Source organism: Fundulus heteroclitus, chromosome 8 (genome assembly GCF_011125445.2).
Source record: "Fundulus heteroclitus isolate FHET01 chromosome 8, MU-UCD_Fhet_4.1, whole genome shotgun sequence".
In the NCBI taxonomy this organism is placed as follows: Eukaryota; Metazoa; Chordata; class Actinopteri; order Cyprinodontiformes; family Fundulidae; genus Fundulus; species Fundulus heteroclitus.
This window is the reverse complement of record NC_046368.1, coordinates 6,084,886-6,102,570: the sequence shown is the minus strand read 5'-3', so window position 1 is coordinate 6,102,570 and position 17,685 is coordinate 6,084,886. Positions and strand designations below refer to the sequence as shown.

At 40.7% G+C, this 17,685-nt stretch overlaps 1 protein-coding gene across 1 annotated transcript in view; it reads right to left on the bottom strand.

Annotated features, from left to right (window-relative positions):
* Window positions 1–17,685, bottom strand: part of LOC118564010 — a 49,247-nt gene that overhangs the window by 1,430 nt on the left and 30,132 nt on the right. Inside the window, exons 3-9 of the mRNA XM_036140700.1 lie at window positions 9,756–9,855; window positions 7,581–7,698; window positions 7,380–7,503; window positions 5,743–5,813; window positions 3,979–4,024; window positions 3,635–3,664; window positions 1,029–1,242 (exon numbers count right to left, since the gene is read on the bottom strand). Of these exons, the coding sequence (XP_035996593.1) occupies window positions 1,029–1,242; window positions 3,635–3,664; window positions 3,979–4,024; window positions 5,743–5,813; window positions 7,380–7,503; window positions 7,581–7,698; window positions 9,756–9,855 (703 nt within the window). The remainder of the gene's footprint in view (window positions 1–1,028; window positions 1,243–3,634; window positions 3,665–3,978; window positions 4,025–5,742; window positions 5,814–7,379; window positions 7,504–7,580; window positions 7,699–9,755; window positions 9,856–17,685) is intronic.

Here is a 17,685-nt window from a genome sequence, read left to right as displayed (position 1 = left end):
ACAAAAAAAAACAAAACAAAAAAACAAAAGTTAGACAGTACAATTAAGAAGAAGAAGTTAAGACAGGTGAAGAAATGACAGTAATACAGTTAGAAAAACAGCTATAACCAAAACAAGCAGAGAACAGATGATTTAAAGACGTATTGTTTGCACTTTCCATGCAGTCCGCATGGCGAATAATTGTGTTGTAAGAGACAGTGTGTCGCCATGTTTGCATGAAGCTGAACTTAGCAGCGCTCTAAACCCTCTATTTCACTGGAGTTCATGGTGGTGATTAAGCCAGATCACCAGCATATGGCATTTGGTCCAGACGTTTATAATCCCCAAAGAGAGAAGCCTGCGCCGGCCTTAGACCCACTCCCACAGGCAGCACGACTGTGGCGTCTTCCTTTTGCGAGACGGCCAAACCCAAGTTCGAAAGCAGTTCAGGCTATCGTGGAGTTCAAGCAACACAACAGATTCTTAGACAAAATGAAACAAAGGGCCATCCCTGGCTGCAGACCCATTTTTTACCCCCTTTTCTGAAGCCGAATTAGTCGGATCAGCTCGCTATCAGTAAGTGCAGGCGGCTCTGCAGGAGTCTCGTTGGTCCAAACGCACCAACAGCATTTCTCTCATGGTCTCCAAACAGCATAATCACTATTCTACTCCAAGTCCTTTTAAAGCAGCATTTTTTTTATATGTTTTTAATGTAAACCGATATTAATAACCACCCTGAACTGTAACGTCCAGACTGACAAAGACTGACCATGTGACTGCGTGATTTCTGCCATTGAGGTGAAAACAATCCTAAAGTGTTGCCTGTCAGTACACAGATTAGATCATTATTAAAAAATTAGAATTTTATCTAGATACATTACATATAAAGCTATATATTTCACCAACTATATCAGTTCATTTTTATACTTGTTATATATGTAATGAAAAAGCTAATTTTAGTTTCTTAAATAATAAAATATACTGCAAAAAGAAAATAAGAAAGGACTTCAGAGAACTTCAGAGAACTGAATGTTTTTACTCTGGTCTACCTGCTTCCTCTCTGGTCCCTGTAGTCCAGGTCAAAACTGTGGACGGAGTCGGCGCAGCAGTCGGCCAGCGGCTGTGGACGGGAGCCCATGGGGAACTGGTGCATGGACGAGTTGGGCTGGGCGGTGGTGTGGTACCGAGGAGGCAAACTGTTGCTGGTCTCGCTGCGGTAGTCGCTGTCCCGGTCATCCACGGCGCTGTCCTGATCATCCAAAGCTGCAACAGGAAGGTGTGGTCGGTAACAAAGGAAGACCAAAGAAACCCTGATATGTCCGCGTGTAAACGGGCAGGATGCATTTTAAGCTGAACTTCTCTATTAAACCCAGAAGCAGCGAAACTGGGTCTGCAAACGCAAGTTTTAAGGGACGCTGGGAGGCACGTCCTGCTGGTAAAAGGGTCCGGTCGTAACCATGCAACATCAAAACGAACCGCAGGTATGTCTCTGACAGGAAGCCTCTGTCTGCTCTGGTCAAAGTAAACTTTAATCTGTGTTAATTTACAGTAACAGCAAGACAAAATAGGAGGTTTTGATCCCATCTTGCGCTGACTTTCACACCATACACTGCAAAAACGGAACTTAAAATAAGAAAATCTTCCTTTAAATGAGGGTATTTTTCCTTAATTTGACCAGGTAAATCAGACTATTTGCCAGTGGAATAAGATTTTTGCACTTAAAATAGGAACAACTCATCTCCATCATCTTATTTCAAGTGCAGGATGTGTAATTACCTTATCTTAGGGGTCAAAATACTCATCCATTGGCAAATAATCTTATTTACCTGCTCGCATCAAGGACAAATACATTAACTTTAAGAACATTTTACTTATTTTTAGATCTGTTTTTGCAGTGTAAAAGGTTACACGAGACAGTCTAATGCAACAAACCCAAAAAGGGTTCAGGAACAGCTGCTGAACAGCATTTCAGAATAAATGAGCAGCTGGATTGTATCAGAGCTGTAAACGGTTACTAGGTAGCAGCCTAGTGTAATCTGCCAGTGATTTAAGCAACGCAAACACAGAGACCTGCATCAATGCACCACAACCTCCGTTTTAATTAGAGGCAGCAAATACGTTAGGAATCTGCCCCGCTGTCCTCAGATGAACGAAAGGAGTCAAAAATCTTTTAGAATCACTCAGGCTTTTAGTATTTTAATCAGTCGTAAGGCTCTGATTGGCCTGGTTTTTACATTGAACAGTTATAGTAAGAGGAAATCAAACAGCCGACCCTTGCTCTGATCAGAGCAGCGTTAAAACCTCAGCCGCTGGTTCCATGCAGGTTTCATTCCTGGGGATATGACCGGTGGCCGTTTGGTGGGAAACTCAAAAATCCAATATTTCTCTCGTTAGTAAATGCACCATATGTCTGCATTACCACATCAGGCCGACAACAGCACTCTTCAGTGTGGAAGTTCTTACTAAGTGAGTGTTATTTGATCTATTTTTCTGTATTTATTTATTTTGAAATTATCATTAAAGCAGGTTGAGGTTAAATATTTATTTATTTTAGGAAAACTAGACTGAAAAAGAGGATTCATCTTGGCTTTTAAAGATCGTAATGCATTTAATGATTGCTATTGTTGGATCTTATTTTTGTTAACTTTTCATTGTATTTTATTTACAGTCTTAAACTGATTAATAAATTAACCAAAAGAACAACAAAATAAAATCAAGGAATTCATTAACCAATTGATGAATCTGTTTATATATTTTCAGATTCAATGAGGTGTTTTAAAGGAGTCAAGAAGCTGGAAGGTGTGAGAAGTTTCTAGCAAGGAAATATTTCATTTCAAGTTCCTACAAGACGAAGTTCAATTCTAGAAAATATCTGTAAACAAACCATGTAGCCTTAGAACATATTGGCAGGTAACCTAAACTCTATTTTTACTAATGACTACTAATAACTGTATGCATTTGTTGGGTTTTAATTTTATACAGTGTCCTCAATAGTTATGAAAGGTACTTTTAAAATAAATGCATTATTATTAACCTAACATGTGATTTCCGAATGATTTCCTCCTTGGTATTTACTCCTAATATAAATAATACATTTTTGTAAAGAGGTCGGAATTATCTAGAATGATATCGGCAGATCAGTGCTTTATAAAATAAATAACAGGGATCGAAAGTTGGCCTAAAATCTCTGATTATTGAATCTCTAAAAACTTTCCGTCCACTTCACCATTTCTAAGCGGATCTTTTCAGCTACTGAAGCCACCTCAAAGCTTTCCAGCCAAAAAACAAATAACGCCGAGCACATAGACAGAAGTGGGATTCTGATTAGTTGAGCATTTAGGAATATTTATTCTCATGTTACCAAACCTGCTGGCATATTTTAATGCTAACATTCAATGTAAAGACTTATTTATTTGGCAAAAAAATAAATAAATACAACATGACGCAATAAACCAGCAGCAAGAGCTTGGTGGGAAATGGAAGAGCCAATGGGCATCAAGGAAAAGAGCAAGGGAAAAAATGTGTTAGAGTGAAGAAATATGAAGAAAATGTATGGAAACCGTATAGATTATGTTTTACTGAGGAACATTATGACATGCAAAAAGGGGGGAGGGTTGGCCGGGGGGGGAGAGGTCCATTAAGTTATGTTACATACTCAGTGGGTCAGCCCATCCGAAATAGTTGCCTGGTGGAAGTGCAAACATTACAAGTGAGAAGTCCAAAGGGAGGCACGGCTTTGTGCACATCATTCAGTGTCCCTGTGCTGAAAAGGTGGGGAAACTCAAACGAAACTCACTAAACTGTGTAAAACTCTGTCTCTAAATCAATTTGTGCAACTCTGGACAAAGACGTAGTTGGTTCTCATACTGACTGTACAAAAAGATACAACGTGCATAAGAAGAGTCAGGATAAGAAAGCTAAAACAAGTGAGGAGAGTTTCTAATTAAATGAGCTGGCGCCATCTAGAGGCTGAGAGGTGTACAGCGCGCAAAGACTCACAACACTGGGAGGGGGCACATTGCAGCTCCACATCCTGATGGGGGAACTGCAAAGGAAAGCAGAGACAAGAAGCAAACATTATGTAGTTCTTCTTCATTATTATTATTAATAATAATAATAAATAATGCTTATTTTTTCAGGTTCGTTGCAGAAATTAAATATGCTTCTTCAGGAATAATGTCATCAAAAGGTTAAGCAATTTAATTCAAATGGTGAAACTTATTGGATTCATTGACTTTTAGGATGGAATCTTGGAACATTTAGAGTATGACCAATAAAAACAGGAACACTGCTGATTTGACAGCTGTCCAGCAGAAGCTGACTGTTCACAGTATCCAAGCACATCACTAGAAAGTTGAGTGGAAGGAAAAACTTGAGGTAGCCGTCGACTGCAGCTGGAATCAGTTCTTCAAATGCCATTACACACACATGCGGAACTAGAACGTGGGTTGTCTTTCCTGTCTTAGAACTGCCTTTCCTTCTATTCAAGAATATCAATGGAAAGTTGAGTGGAAGGAAAACTTGTTTGCAACTTAGGGAGGAAACATAAGCGTAACGGGACGCTGCAGAGTCTTAAAGACAGACAAATTTTATACATGGGTAAGATATTAAATTACCAGTAATATATTTTATGTTTTGACCATCTAAAAGATCGTGTTTTGACCACATCTGATTAGAAAGCGCATATTTTAGTTTGTTAGCTTGTCACATCTACATCATCAATGGTGCTTTATTTTCGACGACTCTTATTCTGGGATACTTCCGGAAGAGAACTTTGACACAGGATGTTTTCCTGTTTATTCCATGCCAAACAGAAATTAGAACTTCAATGTAATTTAGCGGTCGCGTAGTGTAAATACGTGCTCATTATGCTTCTAGCGTACTTTTACTGACTGATTAAAATGAAAAGCTGACCTAAGTGTAGGATGTGCGTACGCTTCTTTGCTGCGCTTACGTGTCGTAATGCGTCTGCTGTGTTTCCTCCTTAAGATAACTAAAAAAAAAGGTTGAAAAATAAAACTTGGCTGTAGCTCTTGTAGTTGAAAACCATGTTGGTGACCCCTGTTCTAGAGCAATCATGGAGAGATGTATCCAGAAAATGGGCTGCAACTGTGAAACTTCTGAATGACATATTTTCACTTGCATACATCATGCATTTGAAAAAGGTTGGTTGCAGCAAACAAACCCAGATTATAAATGATTTGGAGACTTTTGCCCATGAGGAGTGGGCTGAGAACCCGGCTGTGACATTAGCTGCATTTAACCATTTAAACTCTGCTTGTTTGCTTTGCTCACAGCAAACAGCGGCTGCTGAGGGTGTTGAATTAAAGACAACCGTGTTTGCTGGTTCAGTCAGTCACCTAAAAACCAAAACCAGCGACAAAAACTAAGGTTGCTGCAAATCCGAGATAAAAAAACAACAACAACATGTTAACATTTATGTTTAGAAGCCATCGTCTTGGTGGCTTGGCGCCGGTGTGTGTGGCCTGCCAGCTGTCTCTGTGGATCGGGTTTGTCTCGTTTCTGACGCTCCTTCAGGACAGTATCAATATTAGTATTAGCTTAAACAAATTGATTTTTATTTTTCTATGAAAGCATTTCCCAATATTCTGTGTTATCTTTCTGCATTCTTATCCAGACCAGAAAATAAAAACACGATAAAGCAATTTCTGCTCTTTGAAGCGGATCCCTGACCAGTTAGCTCAGGAAAAATTTGCTCTGCTAAGTTTTTGCTTCTTCCAGGAGACTAAAGCGACATTTTACCTCCTCGTGGATTCCCATGTTGATGCGTTCAAGCTTGCCCGTCCAGTACTGAGCCTCGTCTTCAGGTATATCTGGTGGTAAATAATTTAGATGGAAAACATTTCAGAATAATGCTAACATCGTTTTATTCATGCAGCTTTAACTTCCCAGGAACACAGAGGGAATACAGATATGGAAGCAGCGACGGTTTGGCTGCACCCCACATGAAATAAAGTGGAATATATTGTAAGTGACAGGAAGTAGAAAACCAAGTACATCTCCAGCCAGGGAGGGGGTTAGTGTACCTCATCCTTCCCTTTTTAAAGCGGGTTTAAGCTGCTCAGCCGGCAGACGCACATTAAAGGGCACCAACACAAAGGCCAGGCCTTCAAAGGGACGCCGACCTGCACCTTTAATGAATGAGTGGCTTTGGTGGCACATGAACACCATGCACCCTCTTCTAAAAACAGAGAAGGAGGGGGGGCTACTGTGGATCAACTTTGATGTTCTCTGATCACGAGGCTGAGGCAGGTCAAGTGAGACGCTGGCCGTCATTGCAGCGTCCGTGGAGCAGCGGTCAAGCACATGCAGCAATGTTACAACCACTTCTGTACGATTTATTCTGATTTTATGCATTGGCCGAGTGTAACTGGCTATGTTGACATGATCGGATTAAAATAATCTTATTGCACCGTTTATATAGGCACACAATCAATCAATCTGATCAAAATGTGTGTTTTTATGCACCTGGCTTAATTCAGGCAAACTGCGGACAGCACTTCCTCCTGCCTCTCTTCCATGAAGGCCGGATACGGGGAGTCCATCACTAAACCCGTCAACAGATTCTCCTTCCTGATCTCTGGATCTCTGCTGCACCTCCAGAGTTACCACTGGTCCTCCTAGCTTCTCGGATTGATGCTCTGCTCGCCAGACCGGTCAGTTTACGTGGGCGGCCATGTTGGCCATGTTGTGTGGGTGTTACTGTTTTAGACCCTAGCTCTGCTTTAAACTTCTCCACAGCGTCCCACCGACCCGTCTGCTGGGTTCCTTGGACTTCATGATGCTAGATGTTCTTTGACGTTCTTTACAAACCTCTGAGGGCTTAACAGAGGAGCTGCATCTATGATGAGATTCAATTACCGACTAAATACTAATGGACCTCTACAGGCCAGTGGCTGGACTGAAGTTTATTTAGAGGTATCATTGTAAAAAAAACAAAAAATCCGATCACAAGTTGTCACCAAGCTTTTTAGATTGGAAAGGAACCGTCTTCCACTGAACTGTGAGTTACTTTTTGTTGCTTCTTCACATGAAACCCCACAGAAATACGTTAGAATTAGTATTTTTAACGGGACACTGCACAGACGGAGCTTTTGTTGGAAATTTTTGTATTCTTGCACAAATGCCCTTTGCACAATCAATTCTGCACATACAAATGGTTTTTAAAATTCTCACCTGTACACTGTGACTTTCTCCTTGTTAAATCACTGCTGCACTTTATTCTGTAATTTACTTTATCCTGTAATCTACGGTAATTTTCTAGCTGTATGCAACGAAATTTCGTTCTGTACGCACTTTGTGCATACAAAATGACAAATAAAGTTTTCTAAGTCTAAATTTTCTTCACATTTCGAAAGCGGTTTGCTCCAGAAACTCACCAAACGGCAGCTCGAAGCGCGTGTCCAGCAGCACTCGGTGAGGCGTTGGGTTCTTGGTGCCGTAAATCTCGTCGGCCTTCATCAGAACCTCCGCATCCAGGAAAATCCACTCACCCGAGCCCTCCTGTGGGGAGATTCATTAGTGGTGTGATCCAAAGCGGACTGACGTCGTGTGTCCTGAGGGGGGGTTAGTGCTCTGACCTCCTCAGACTGTCGGATGTTCTTCAGGGGGATCCAGGCCGTCCCCACCATGGTGTCCCAGATGAGACCCTTGTCCCACACCTCCACGATGAGACCCAGGTCCAGCCGGTTGATCTCGCTGAGGAGCAGGGAGCCAAATATCGGATTATTGAGAAACCCTAATGTTCCTGAAACACTGGGTGGAAAATGTCACGGATAAAGGAAGAGGACGCTTTGTTGCTTGGAAAAACATGAGAATACAGAACCCTCTCTCCAATCTGCCGTTTAATTCACACTTAATGGAGCTGAAATGTCCAGATAATTACCGTCAGGCTCCAACAAACCTGCATAACAAAAGGTCCTTTTTTTGTTGTGTTTTAAGCTGTCATAATCCAGCCCTGCCTTTTTTCATTCAACGGGCTAATCAAAGGGCTGCGTGAGCGGGACATTTGCATTTTCTCATCTGTGGAAGTTTAGAACCATCGTGAGAGAGAGAGAGAGAGAGAGAACAAAGGGAGGATGATAAAAGATCATCAAAGGCTGCAGATAATTGGGACAAGTGGCGAGCAGGACTGAGCCGAGGGTCCAGGGCACCCAGGTGCAGAGATAAAGGCTCGCTCGCACAAAATTAGCCACAACAGATACAGGCGACCAGCTACCATGATCAAACCGAGGCTAGTTGTGACAGGGAAACTTTCTGCTCTTTGAAACGTCGATAAAAAAAACAACTAATTCAGATTTTTACTCAGTTACTGTTTCACCCTTTAATGCAATTCTGCTTTTTTTAAAAAAAGCTTCTATTCTAGTGCAAAGCAACGTTTCAATAAATGTTTCCCAAACATGCCAGAAAACGTTTTTTATTAAACCACTGCTTTAAAAGACATTCTGGAGAGCTTTCCAAGCACAAATGAATACATTTCTTATTATGCTTGATTAATTCAAGCAATAATGCAAATAATTATGGAGTTTATTCTTGAAGTCATTACTTCAAGAATAAACTGCATTATTATTTGCATTATTGCTTGACTTGGAGAAATACTTTTTTTTTTTTTCTTGGAGAAATACTTGGAGAAATACTTTGCTTTTGCTTTTTTTATTTATTTATTTATTACAACCTCAAACTTTAATTATCTTTTAAAAAGGTTTTACTGTAATTTACTAAAAAATTTCCACTGCACAAATGTAATCAATTAATATAAATGAACATTAAAACTGAAAAAAAGCTTGAAAAAATGTGTTAATTTTTTAATTAAGTTAATTTTTAAAATTACAAATGTTCCTCAGAGCGATGACAGAAACCGGTGAATGGATTAATTTTATCAAACAGCAGAATTAAGGGTGCTCTAACTTTTTCCTCAACATTTTTGCTGACTTATTTTGTTTATGAACCAAACAAGGCAATTCTGTTAGGTGCAATTAAATCCCTTCATTTTCCAGAGATTAAAAAAATTCAATTAGCAACCGACGTTTGAACTGAGCATTTCACCGGGTGTTGTACTTTTTTTCCACATGTAAATACTAGAAGTATTCAGGATAACCATTAATCCCGATAAATAATTCATAATTTCACAGTATTTTGGTATGTGACCCGATCTGCTGCAACAGATGGTGCCGAGTCTTTGCAGGAAACGCTAACGCGTAACCCTGATAGACGCTGAATCACCTCAGGGCGACTCATCAGTAATGGACACATGGAAAGATGAAGGTCTGGAAAAACAAACACTGTTGCGAAGACAAACAATGACACAAGGCGGACAACATGCTGGCCATGTCGTCACCATGGATGCATGCGCTGTTGGAAAATTTTGAAATTAAAGCAGTGGATCATAAGGAGGAAATGAGCGAGTTCATTAGCACTATTAAAAAAAAAGCGTTTCTCTGAAACTGTTGGTTCACATTAGAAAACTGCAGCTGAAATATGGATTACGCACACTTCTGTCAAAGTAAAAAAAAAAAAAATCCTGAAACAAGATCGAACCACATCCAAGTTGGATCAGGTCCTACTTCCTGCAGACAGAGGCATAACTTTCTGCACACAAACATCCAGTCACAACATCCTCACTTCCTGCTTCCTTGACTCTTGTTCAGCTTTCACCGCCCAGAACGACACCATTGCTGTTCAGTGGGGCTCAGAGGGAAGTGCTAAGATCCAAATCAGTCAACTTGTGTTTATGCAGAGCGTGTTTAATAACTCACAACATGAAATCCTGCTCCCAGCAGGGCTGGTCCCCACGCACAGTGATAGTCGTGCTTTTAACATTCTGGACCTTCAGCGTCACGTAGGTGTTGAACTTATCTGGAACCAAAGAGAAGAAAAAAAATCATAAAATATTTCTCTGTTAGTAAAGATGAAACAAGAAATCCAAACAGCCAATCAGCAGACAGGATTCTGGCTCAGTGGGAAGAGGGGTCGTCCTGCAATCGGAAAAGTTGTGGGTTTGATGCCAGCTCCCTCCCCTGCCACATGTCTGTGTCCCTGGGCAAGGCACTTAACTGCTAATTGCCTACCTACCGATCTGCATACTGCTGAGTAATTGTGTGCGGTTTTGTGGGTTTAATGTGCTTCTAGGGCAGATATAAATGTAAATGCAGTCCATCATTACCATTAAAGGTGCATAGCCACGTTATTTGACTTTTTATTCAGCAGCTCACCCTGTTTGCATACAAACTTTATATGAAAGATTATCGCTGGTATTAGTTGTTATTTTGGGGTTTTATGTTTTGTCTTATCTCAATTTGTTAGTAAATAAAGCCTTTTGTGTTTATTTACGATTTTTAACAGAAGTACGTACTGTGCATGCTCAGTAGGAGTTAAAACAAGGAAGTGGCTAACGGCTGTTAGCATCTCCCAGCAAAACTATGAAGAATGGTCCGAGATCCAGTGAAGAAATGATAATAAATAGCAAAAAAACATATGATTCCAAGTGGGAAAAGCCTGGGATGTCTCTGGGAATCCAGTCTGAACGTTGGTGTTCACTGAAGCAGACGCTAAACCTGCCGAGGCGCAGATGTGACGCAGATTTGACTGACGTGAGTAAATGTTCTGATATGAGGCTCTTAAAGTTGCTGTAGATCAGTTTATTTAATTAATAACGTTGGTCTTTATCACGCTGAGCTGCTGCTTTACTGCGAGGCATTGCTGAGGGCAGGCTCAGTCCAGCATTATTTAATTTTGATTTATTAATCAAGCAAACAGACATTATGATAGTTCTGTGATACTGGCACTAGATGGCGCCACGTCTGATTATATTGGTTAATCGCGCCCGAGAGGGAATTAGTTTTCGCCTCAAAAAAGGACCAGGCTTGGTGTTTTTAACCTTATTTTATCATGATCAAACGTTTTTGGTCTTTTTTTTAATAAACATATTACGTAGCTATGTACCTTTAAGACAAATGGACCAAAAGATGGTGGATGACAAGCAGACTGACACCAGGCTGCAAAGACATGGATGAAATGTTGTGATTCCAGGATCGTATGACCTGGAGGACGGAGAGGCAGACGGATGAACAAACAGACTGATAGATGGATGGCTGAATGATGGAAGGCTGGACAGGAAAATGGAATACTAGAAAACAAATGACTGGACATCTGGCAAGAGGAAAAATGTAGGGATAGACAGCATCAAGGTCCTGGGCATCCACATCTCCTCTGAACCTCCTCCGTGAACACCTCCCACCTGGTGAAGAGGGCATCAACAACAGCTCTTCTTCCTCGGAGAACAGAAACTGTCTGGACTTTCTGCTACTATACTGCTAAAAAACTTTTACATCGCTACAATACAAAGTGTTTTATGTCCCAGCTGTTTGCCTCTCTCCCATCAGGTAAATATTTCTGGAGCATCAAACCCAGTACGAGCAGACTTAGAAACAGCTTCTTCACTAAAGCTGTGAGGGCTATCGCCCCCTGCTGACAGTCTGAGTCTGTGCACGTTACAACACCGCTGGGCATGCATACTTTTTTCACACACTTGACCATCAGGAATGTTTCATTGCACAGTTCTGCATATTAAGGTTTAAGTACATTGGACAAGGTTTACTGCAAGCTTTAGGTGTTACAATATCTCTACTGTGAAAGCATACTTCTCTTGCTCACTCTTAATCATCAGGAACGTTTTATTGCACAGTGCTGAATATCAGGTTTAAGAACATTACACAAGATTCACCACAAGCTGAATGTATCATCATAGAAGCTTCCAGGGACGGATTCATCCAACACAAATGGATCGCGTTTAGGTGGGACCGACTTTCAGAACTCACAAAGACTATCTGATCTTAAAAATAAAAAAAAATATTGTTTCACTATGTTATTACCTGCAACCACTGCTTATTGTTTATTGTGTGTCCTAACAAGGAGTTTGTCCTGAAATAATGTCACCACGGTAACACGTGTGACAATAAAACCTCCTGATTCTTGATGTGTTGAACATTTTCCCATAATGATCAATCATTAGTAGAGATGCACAAAAATCCATTATTTTTCCAAACAGTACACTGCAAAAAAAGAACAAATAGTACGTAAAATGTTCTTGCAATGGCTGTATTTGCCCTTGATTTGAGCAGGTAAATAAGATAATCTGCCAAAGTAATGCAAGAGTTTTGCACTTAAAATAGGAACAACTCATCTCAATCATCTTATTTCAAGTGCAGTTTATCCAATTATCTTATTTTAGGGGTAGAAATACTCATTCCATTGGCAGATGGTCTTACTTTCTGCTCAAATTAAGGACAAATACACTCATTTCTAGAACATTTTACTTACTTTTAGTTCCCTTTTTTGTAGTGTAAACGCACCACACCAAAGTAACAACCAGGCTGGACTGAAAACTACGCTTAGTTCTGTACTTTTGTGTCATGAGGTCTTTTCAAAAACCAATGATCAGCCAAAATATTCTGATTGGTGTTTCTTTATTGAGTTGTAACAAACAATCAGCCAAGTGTGAGGCAGCGGGTCACTAGTTTAGCCTCAGCCAGAGCTGAATCTGCTGTGGATTTGTCTGGTGGCAAAGGATCAGTAGTTCCAGTGAGAGTGAAAGCAGATAAATCTCCTCCCTGTGACTACGCCAAGCCAAGCCAGGCCAGGCCAGGCCAGGATGGTGACTCTGTTAATCTCCATTGAGATCTATCTTCACATCGCATAAAACTTAAAACTCTCCAAAATGCTTGACATGCACCTCCTGCACACCCAGGTCTGCTTTCTCTTACAAAAACATCTAATGGCTGCTAACGGAAAATGATAACGTTTGTAACCATGTAGGGCCGCTTTCCGGTGATGTAACAAACCAAGAGTCTCCCTTGACCTGCAAATGTTGCAGAAAAAGGTCTCCGTCAGTCCTGATACCAATCAGGACCACAAAATACAAAAAGTCACCCGGATCAAAGGTGAAGTTGTCGGATTCCAACGTCTGAAAAGATCCACTTTAAACTCCCTGATGCATTAAACATTAAAATGCAGCAAACAGCATTTTTTTTTTCTTTACACGTCGTCGATGACCGCCGAGCCTCTGCTGCAACTCGCCAATCAGAGACGGCCTTTGTGTTCACACGCAGAGAAGTCTGTCAGCCTCCTGCCAGCCAGCGGTGACGGACGGACGGAGGAGCCGCAGCAGCTGTTTGCAGCAGCTGCCGGCGCCGCGCGGCGGCGGGGGAGGGGTGCCCGGGATTAGGCGGCCCGCGTCACAAGCGCCGGCTTTTCATTTCCTGCATCAGGGCGAGGGGAGCAGCAACACGTGTCGGCTGCCGTGCTTCACTTACGCTCAGAGAGCTTCCAGGCGAGCACGCACGGCCGGTGGTCGTTTCCTGCTGCTCGCCGCTCTGACAGCACACACACACACGTGGCCCGCTCCAGATGGGTACGACACGGGCGGATAGAGGAGCAGGGCTTTTAGAAAACACGGGGGGCTGCAAAAGTATTCACGGCTGTTGAATTTTCACCACATTTTGTCCCTTTACCCCCAAAAACATCCCGTGTTATTATGGTGTTTTATGTCAAACTCCAAACCAAAGCAGAGAATGATAGTGGAAGGAAAATGAAACATGGATTTTACCAAACTAAAATTTTACCCCCCCCCCCCCCCTTTACTCTAATACCCCTAGATAAACATGCAATTTAATAATTAACCAGGATCGGCTGGTGAGTAACAGACTCTCGGGACAAACGCAGCTGCTCTGTGAAGGCTTCAAGCTTTGTTATAATACTTTACAGAATGAGCCGCATCATGAAGACCGATGGAGACAGGGAGAAGGTTCTGGAGAAGATTAAGGAAAGGTTGGGTTACAGACACGATGGTCCACCCGGTCAGCTAAGAGTTTCATTGATGAGCTGCAGGGCTCTGGAGCTGGAGAATTGGTCAACACCGATCTTCAGCAATCGCACATAAAAGGTTAAAAAAAAAGTTCTTCTCAGTCAGATTCTCCAGACAGGTTGGTCAGAAAGTTCCTCTCTAAGGAAATCCAGCAGGTTGCATCAAGTCTTGACAAGCAGCATTTTTGTTCTGTTTTTTTTTTTCTTCATAGAAGGTACACCTGGTCAGGCGTTCTGTTAGCTGTGACATCATCCAGGGGAGGCAGATCATCCTCTATTACCATCTAACATAGAAAGTACTCCTGGGTCAATGTGAGCTTCTGTGCTTTCTGTGTCTCTGCTCTGTCTTCTCTAACATAGAAAGTACTCCTGGGTCAATGTGAGCTTCTGTGCTTTCTGTGTCTCTGCTCTGTCTTCTCTAAGCCCCAGTGGGTGGAGGCAGATGAGTGTTCACACTGAGCCTGGTTCTGGTTCTGCTGGAGGTTCTCCTCCCTGTTAAAGGGGAGTTTTCCTCTCCACTGTCGCTTCATGCATGCTCAGTATGAGGGATTGCTGCAAAGCCATCAACAATGCAGACGACTGTCCACTGTGGCTCTACGCTCTTTCAGGAGGAGTGAATGCTGCTTGGAGAGACTTGATGCAACCTGCTGGGTTTCCTTAGAGAGGAAACTTTCTCACCAACCTGGAGAATCTGACTGAATTTGTCAAAGGTCCTTGAGATGACGTGTTGTGAATTGCCGTTATATAAATAAAACTGAATTGAAACTGATGCAATAATGGGAAGTATGGTTGTATTAATTAATTCAGACACATAGATTATGGGTTTAGTGCTGAAAACACGTTAGAACGAATCTTTGCAATTTCACAGGATGTCTGTGGTAAAACGTGGTTTTGGCCTAATTTGTGTAGGTCTATGGGAAACAAAAGCTAGAAATCAGCTGTTCCTCTGATCCCATGGCCGCGCTAAACAAAGATTTCGCTGGTTGTCAGGGTAACATCCTAAAACATTTACCCTGCACCAGCCTCCAACCCAGGAGCCAGATAAGTAAACTCTAGACTGGAAGTAGTCGAAGAACGAGGGTCCAGACAAGACTCTGCTCAGAAGAAAGAATAAAAATGCGACACTTTAAACTCCAAAACAGAAGAAAATCTATTCTGAAAGTAACCAGACAGGCCTCAACAGCCTACAAACCCTGAGTGACAGAACATAAACCTAATTAGAGTCCAAAACGGTCAGCAGTAACAAAACGCAGGCATCGTTGCAAAGGAGCCTGGGGGATGCTCAAGCCTTCCCTTAATTAGATATCCCATGCCTTGTGCCTCACTTGGGCCGACTCCAGCGAATACCAGATAAGGCAGAAAGATGTATGGATTAGATAAGAGCCGTTTAGTGGCTGTGGGCGTTTTTACAGCAGGTGCCGTCCACTGTCCAGCTGATGTAATCTGCTAAGGACAGGAAGCATAAATGTCCATGTGAACAGCAGCACTAGCAGCTGTAGCAGCAGTAAGCGACTCCTTCAGGACAGCAGTGGCCAACAAGTTAACCGTTGTTGGAAAAAAACAAATAAAGCAGGTCTATTTTCCTTAAATTTATGACCTATACAAAGATTAATACCGTAGCTTTAACAATGAACCAGTCGGAACAAATTTTTAACCTTTTTTAGTAGAATTGCAAAATACAAAGACAGCACTCGTGGCAATATATAAATATTTCATAATCCTCAAAGGCTGCTTAGATACAGAATGGACTCCGGCTCACTGCGTTAGTATTTTCTGACTTCTCTACATTCTCCTACTACTCTCCAATTATAGATTACCAGCAGTGTTTTCTGACTTTGCCTTCACGGTTTATCTCTGCATTTGGTTTGGTTTAGCTGAGCTAATGTTGCCATTAACTTAATGTTGTCTTTGTGCTGATGATACACTGGGGCCCTGTCTTTCTGTGCTTTATATCGTCTCCAGTGGCTGCTGGTGATAACATTGTCAGGGGGGGCATACTAGAGGTTTGAGATTTACACGCAACGATAAACTCTACTTGAACATAAACCCGTCCGCGGTCACTTGGCTGCTGCCTTTTTAAGTCTTGTTGGTCTGGCCCAAGTTCCTTTATCCACCTCCTGAAAAAAATTATTTGTAAACACATGGCCAACTTTTCATGCATTTAAGACCAACATGAAGTCACATGGAAGCCAAAAGTTTTAAAGCACACAAACACACATCTGTCCGGCACTCCACGGCCCCGTAATATTAAATTTGGAGGCCTAGACAAAAATAAAATCCAAAATGGAACGAAATCAGGCATGTTTGCCTGGAGAGATGCAATAATGACCTTTTATTTTGTATTTTATGGTTGCTGTGTCTACACTAAAGGGGCTAGTACTGCCACTAACTCTCTTCTTGTTTAGCCTAGAAAGTACTCCTGGGTCAGTGCTTCTGGTTTTTTTGTGTGCATGCTCTGTCCGCTGCACATGGTCACCCACACCGAGCCTGGAGACCTTGATCGAATTATTTTATAACAAGGATCAAATTTTAAAGACTATTAGTTTCTAACGTTTATCCAAAGTACCACCCCCCCCGCCCCCCACTGCATTTCTAAAATTGATTGTCTGAGAGTTTGCTCCATGTCATTTATAGAAAATGCCAATAACTAAGGTAGTATTTTTTGTTTGCGGCGAAACAAACGTCCAAATGCAATAAAAAAAAAAAGAAAAGAAAATTTCATCATGTGCAAATGTTGCAATCGGTAATGAAACTTTAATTTCACTAGCTCTTAAAATCTGTCTTAATATAGCTATATACTATGATATAATTTCTGTATAGCTTTGGCATTTACTGTAATAAAACATGGAGTGCTAAAATTGCCATGAATGAAGAAATCCGTATGAAAATTTAGATTTTATTGAACATATATTTAATAAAATATATTCCTTAATTATCTACATGCATCAATAATAACAAAATAGACAATTAAAATTTGCATAGAATTCATTGACTACATTTTAAAATGTATTCATATATATATATATATATATATATATATATATATATATATATATATATATATATATATATATATATATATATATATATATATATATATATATATATATATATATATATATATATATCCTTTTAATAAATTATACATGTCTTAGCGTAGTTACATTTATTAATAACAGATTTAATGAATTATTTGTATATTTGTTACAAAATTAAAATAATTAATGCAAACAAAACAAACCGAAAAAAATAATGTTTTTTTTTATTATGGCAACTCTAGATCTCCATAAAAATAAACTTTTTTCATGACTTATTGACATATTTATATATTTATAATATTCTAAACTGATTATCTGCATCAGCTTTTTGCTAAGAGTAACACTAAAGCCTACAAATAATGTTTATTAATTTAGAATCTAATGTTTTTAAGACACCACCTTGGTGCAGTTTTGGTGAAAGTGAATGGAAATTTCACACTGAATTGGTTTAATGGTTTGGGGAGTTTAAATGTTCTGATAAATGTCCATAAACTGAAGTCTATCGCCTGAAGAAAAGCACAACTTAATCCAGAAGGGACAAATCTGTCATGAAAATGAAAGTTTGTTTTCTGCGACTTAAATATGTTGTGAAACAAACTCTGATTGCGTTTTCATTTTTCCTGTTAAACCGAGCAGCGGCTGTGCGTGTATGCATGGAGGGATTACATGAGGTCAACTGTAGGATGACGTCTTTAGAGAGTAGACATCAGCCATCGGTTAAAGCGCCCACTCACCCCTGAGGCCTCAGTCAAATGTCTTCATTTATTATTGATTGATGGGGAGTTTT